General features: G+C 46.2%; 1 protein-coding gene across 12 annotated transcripts in view; it reads right to left on the reverse strand.

The window, feature by feature from the left end:
• Positions 1 to 1802, reverse strand: part of PHC3 (polyhomeotic homolog 3) — a 101162-nt gene extending 99360 nt beyond the window's left edge. For 10 of the 12 annotated variants that reach the window (XR_012519178.1, XR_012519179.1, XM_074405645.1 and 7 more), the window contains exon 1: positions 1695 to 1802. Coding sequence is in view for 8 of the 12 variants with exons in the window: in XM_074405645.1 (XP_074261746.1) it covers positions 1695 to 1708 (14 nt within the window). In the remaining 4 variants the exon portion in view is untranslated. Of the gene's footprint in view, positions 1 to 985; positions 1212 to 1679 lie in introns of those variants that run through there. The other 2 variants (XM_010335675.3, XM_074405640.1) reach the window with 2 other exon arrangements.
• Between the last annotated feature and the right edge of the window lie 4198 nt (positions 1803 to 6000).

Genomic DNA, 6000 nt, shown 5'->3' on the forward strand with positions numbered 1-6000 from the left:
ACAAATGACTTTGGCACTAATTGGTACACATATACTATTCCCATAGCGTTGCTTTTTTAAGTACAAATTTTCTTTGTTCTATATTATGTATGTAAACAGTACTAATATTCTCTGAAGAACCAAATGTGAAAAGAAAAAAACCATTTAGTAAGAGGAAAAGTGGGGGCCTGGAGTGGTGGTTCACACCTGTCATCCTACCACTTTGGGAGGCCAAAGCAAGAGGACTGCTTGAGCTTAGGAGTTCAAGGCCAGCCTGGGCAACACAGGGAAAGCTTGTCTCTACAAATAAAAAGTAAAAAATTAGGCCTGATGGTGTAGGCCTGTGGCCCCAGCAACCTGGAGGCCAAAGTGAGAAAATCGCTTGAGCCCAGGAGGTCCAGGCTGCCTGCAATGAGCTACCATCGTGCCACTGCACTCCAGCCTGGGCGACAGTGAGACCATGTCACAAATAAAGAAAAAGAAATTAAGATGAAAAGCGAAAGGAAAACCGTCAGGAAGAAAGCTGACTCCTCACTTACTTTTTTGGATTAGTTAATAATGCATACATTTTTATGCTTTTTTTTTTTTTTCAAACTGCCTTCCAATCATCAAATCACAGCATCATATAACTGTTCAACATTATGAAGTATTAGCGGTAAGGTAAATTTTTTACCAAACTGCTGCCTGTCATAATACTACCGTATCATGTACCAGTGACATGCAAAAGGCCAGCTTAGGTTCTGGTCTTTCTAAAGTGTTAATCTGCTCAATCATGCCCTCCAATCCAAACAGTATGGTAAACAGTTCTAACTACTAACCAAAAATGGTCACAGAGAATCCAAATTCTAGGCCTAAGTCTAAACATCGGTGAGTGGAACTGGCCAAACCATTGCACTGCATTTCGAGGCCTGGCACAAAAGAACAATTTGGTAACTCCACCGTCTTTAGGCATACTAATACCTAAATCCAAAATACAGCCAGCAGTGCTGGTGCACAAGAGGCCTACCCAGGAAACAGTAAGTTCTTGAGTCGCCAAGCATACCGTCACATCGACACACAAGAATGTGGCCCGCTTGTGAGGCAGCAACGCTGCAGCCAGAAACTCGAGGGAAAGATCTTCCTTTCAGGGTGTTTTAGCCTCACCAGACCTGCAGCAGCCCCCGCCACTCTCAGGCCCACGCTGGGACACCTCCTGCAAGCCTCCGGCACGAGGGCGGCAAGCAGCCCCACGTCTCGGGTTCTCCCGCTGAGGAGGAGTGGGGTGGCGCCGGGGCGGGAAGGAGAAGAAGGCGAAGGAGGCCTTGCAGTGCCCGCCCTGCCCTACCCAGCCTCCGCGGGCCCCCGCGCAGGCAGCTGTAACAAGGCTGCCCGCGGGGCCCACTTGCAGGAATGACAGCGCCTGAGGAGCCCACTCGGGCTCGTTCCCCGGAAAACCCCAGCTGCCGGGGCCCCAAGGGTGACCCTGCGCGCAGGGCCGTGCAGATCCGGGACCTAACGGCGGAACGGGCGCTTCTGTCTGGAGGGTAACTGGACCCTTGGAGTTCGCCTCCGCCCCCCGACACGGGCTGAACAGGCTCCTCCACGGTAAGACGGGTCTCGAGTCTCTCTTTCCCCACACTGCCCGCGAAAGAGCCCTGAACTTTCCCCTGGGGGACGTGTCGCTGCCCTAACTCGCCCCCCCTAGTTACGACATCAGTCACCATCAAGTCACTCACTCCGCTTCCGCCATCTTCTCTCCTCCATCACTAACGTGGGCTGCGCATGCGCCCCCCAAGCGGCAGGAGAAGGGGCAGACGGAGGGGCGGGGTCGGCTCAGCCCGCGGCGCCCGAGGTCACGTGGGGTACTCAGCTTCCAATCGCCCACGCCCACCGCAGGAATTGCTCTCTCTGGAACACCTGATTTCACAACGCTTTCCGTGACCAGATTTCCCCAATTTAGATACCAATGTCTCCTCACCAACCCCTCGCTTTCTCTTGTCCAGGATCTTATTCCTCTTGGGGAGGGGTCTGTAATAAATAAATAAAAAGTTCTTAGATTGTTCAAATTTTTAAAATATCTATGGGCTCGGTGGCTCACCTGTAATTCCAGTACTTTGGGAGGGCGAGGAGGATCTCTTGATGCGCAGAGTTCAGGACCAGCCTGGACAACAAAGCGAAACCCTGACTCTACCAAAAAAAATAACAATAATAAAAATTTTGGGCCTAGCACAGTGGCTTACACCTGTAATCCCAGCACTTTAGGAGGCCGAGGCGGGGCGGGGGGTGGGGGGGGGGAATCACCTGAGGTCAGGAGTTCGAGACCAGCCTGGCCAACATGGTGAAACCCCATCTTTACTAAAAATATAAAAATTAGCTGGGCGTGGTGGTGCGCGACTTTTAATCTCAGCTACTCAGGAGGCTGAGGATGGAGAATCGCTTGAACCCGGGAGGCAGAGGTTGCAGTGAGCCGAGATCACACTACTGCTCTTCCAGCCTAGGCCACACAGCAAGACTCTGCCTCAAAACAAAACAAAACAAAATAAAACAAAAAAAATTTTTTTTGAAGAATATCTAAAACCTACCAAAGCCCACGCAAACTGCAGAGTGGTTTCAAAGAAAACACCCACAAGGATTAGAGGCTGAGGTCTCAGAAGGAAAGGAAATTCAGTGCTGCCTACATGGCCTGTTGCCTGGAAGCTTTGGAGATTGAGGGACCCAACCAGCAGTGCCTCTCTCCAGCTCAAAGATAATGTTCAGCTGCCAGTGAATGAGTAGTTAAGGAATCATCCTGACTACCCTAGGCACAGCATTTCAAAGCTCAATACTTAAAACAGCTAACACTTGTGATGCCTTTTATCAAGTGTGAAGGATTTCCATAAAACTCACTTGTTGATCTTCACAATAACTCTGTGATACAGTTATTATGATTCCCATTTAGCATGGAAGTGTAGTGAGGCTCAAGGTAATTAAGTGCCTCTGTTGACTGCTAGCATGTACCAGAAATGGAGTTCAAATTTAAGGTCGCCATCTCCAAAGCCGTTTTCTTCACTACATCATTCAGCAAGCCACTAGAAAAACATTAAAGGGGACAAAGTATGATGAAAGTCTATTCTCAAGAAACTTAGCCGCCAGGCATGGTGGCTCATGCCTATAATCCGAGCACTTTGGGAGACTGAGGCAGGGGGATCACCTGAGGTCAGGAGTTTGAGACCAGCCTGGCCAACATGGTGAAACCCCGTCTCTACAAAAATACAAAAATTAGCTGGGCATGATAGTGGGTGCCTGTAATCCCAGCTACTCAGGAGGCTGAGGCAGGAGAATCCCTTGAACCCAGGAGGTGGAGGTTGCAGTGATCCGAGATCACACAATTGCCCTCCAACCTGGGTGACAAAGCGAGACTCCATCTCAAAAAAAAAAGAAACTTATCATTAATTGATCAAACTGAAGAAAGTATTTTACCTCTATCATTTCCTAGGGAAAAAAATGTATATAGTACTCTAGCAGGTTGAACATTCTCAAATTTTGCAGGAACTTTTACGTTGGAAAAGTACAAAGATCCTATTTTATTTTAGAAAAAAACCCTCTAGCTTTGTGAAGGATGGACTGGAAGAAAGTGTAATTGGGAAGACGATTAGTTGGGAAACTGTGCATTAATCCTTACAGAAATGATAAGGGTTAGGGGAATGAAAGAGAAGATTAAATTAAACTTTTAGTTCCATAGGCACATTTCAAGTGCTCAATAGGCACATACAGCTAGTGGCTGCAATATTGGACAGTACAAACATAGAACATTTCCATCATCACAAATAGTTCTATTGAACAGCACTGGTCTGGTCTCTTAATTAGGGGTTACCAAACAACAGCCCACAAACTAAATCTAGCCTGCAACTCCCTTTTTACGGCCTGCAAGCTAAGAATGGATTTTTACATTTTCTAATAATCAAAAAAGAAATCAAAAGAATCATGTTGTGACACCTGTGAAATTTATGGATTTCAGTGTCCATAAATATGGTATTATTAGAACACAGCCACATTGTTTTATGTATTAGCTGTGGTTGCTTTTATGCTATAAGAGCAGAGTTGAATAGTTGTGACAGACACCATGATGGCCAACAAAGTGTAACCTATTTACTATCTAGCCTTTTTTTTTTTTTTTTTTTTGAGATCAGGTATCACTCTGCTGCCCAGGCTGGAATGCAGTGGCGCGATCACAGCCCACTACAACCTCCGCCTCATGGGTTCAAGCGATTCTCCTGCCTTAGCTTCCCAAGTAGCTGGGACTACAGGTATAAGCTGTCCCGTCCAGCTAATTTTTGTATTTTTTGTAGAGAAAATACAAAAAATACAACATGGTTTTACCATGTTGTCCAGGCTGGTTTCGACTCCTGATCTCAGGTGATCTGCCCACCTTGGCCTCCCAAAGTGCTGGGATTACAGGCATAGGCCACTGCACCTGGCCCTATCTAACCTTTTAGAGAAAAAGTTTTCGAACGACTATTCTACATCACTGAACACCCTGCACTGGGTTCTTTCAGAGTAGTTAATAGAGCATAATACAACACACTGTTGTATGCCTCCATTGGACCACGATTGCTCTTACGGATCCAATGTGATGAGATGAAAGTCCAGCAGCCCTAGATTGAAATGCTGAGCTCACTCCTTTACCAAATGAGCCACCTTGGGTAAATAATTTAATGGCTTCAAGTTGTTTTTTTGTTTTGTTTTTATGAGATGGAGTCTCACTCTGTCACCCAGGCTGGAGTGCAGTGGCATGATCGTGGCTCACTGCAACCTCCACCTCCTGGGTTCAAGCAATTCTCCTGTCTCAGCCCCAGGAGTAGCTGAGAATACTAAAAATAAAGAGTAGCTGGCAGGAGTAGCCACCTGCAAGCACGCCTGGCTAATTTTTGTGTTTTTAGCAGAGACGGGTTTCACCTTGTCGGTCAGGTTGGTCTCAAACTTCTGACCTCAGGTGATCTGCCTTAGCCTCCCACAATGTTGGGATTATAGGTGTGAGCCACCACACCCGGCCCAAGTTTTATATTACAATGTAAAGAAAAAAGGGGATGATAATACCTCACACGATTGTTGTAGAGTTTTTTTTTTTCTTTTTCTTTTCTTTCACAACGTGTTAAAGTACAAACCATGATTGTTGTAAAGTGTTAAAAAGTCTAATAAGTTCCCTTTTTCTTTTTTTCATTTAATATTTTTTAGAGACACAATCTTGCTATGTTGTCCAGGCTGGCTGGAGTGCAGTGGTTCCTCACAGGCATCAGCATAGCTCAGTGTAGCCATGAAATCCTGGGACTCAAGTAACCTTCCTGCCTCAGCCTCCCAAATAGCTGGAACTACAAGCACTCACCACCATGCACCTTTTTTTCTCTTTTTAACTTTTTTTTTTTGAGACAGAGTTTCGCTCTTGTTACCCAGGCTGGAGTGCAATGGTGCGATCTCAGCTCACCCCAACCTCCGCCTCCTGGGTTCAGGCAATTCTCCTGCCTCAGCCTCCTGAGTAGCTGGGATTACAGGCACGCGCCACCATGCCCAGCTAATTTTTTGTATTTTTAGTAGAGACGGGGTTTCACCATGTTGACCAGGATGGTCTCGATCTCTTGACCTCGTGATCCACCCACCTCGGCCTCCCAAAGTGCTGGGATTACAGGCTTGAGCCACCACGCCTGGCTCAATCAGCTTTAAATGCTTGTTGAGAGAATGAAGACTTGAATATTTGGTCGAATAAGACAAAATTTCAGTATAGCCTATAAATTTGAATGACACAGTAGACTTGCTTTCTCTTTCATACTCTAAAATCAAATGGTTTTTTTTGTTTTGTTTTGTTTTGTTTTTCTCACTCTGTCACCCAGGCTGGAGTGCAGTGACCTAATCTTGTCCTTGGCTCACTGCAACCTCCACCTCCCAGGCTTAAGCAATTCTTTTGCCTCAGCCTCCCAAGTAGCTGGGATTACAGGCTAATTACAGGCTAATTAGCCACACCTGGCTAATTTTTATATTTTTAGTACAGATGGCGTTTCACCATATTGG

This window comes from Saimiri boliviensis, chromosome 9, assembly GCF_048565385.1.
Source record: "Saimiri boliviensis isolate mSaiBol1 chromosome 9, mSaiBol1.pri, whole genome shotgun sequence".
Classification (NCBI taxonomy): Eukaryota; Metazoa; Chordata; class Mammalia; order Primates; family Cebidae; genus Saimiri; species Saimiri boliviensis.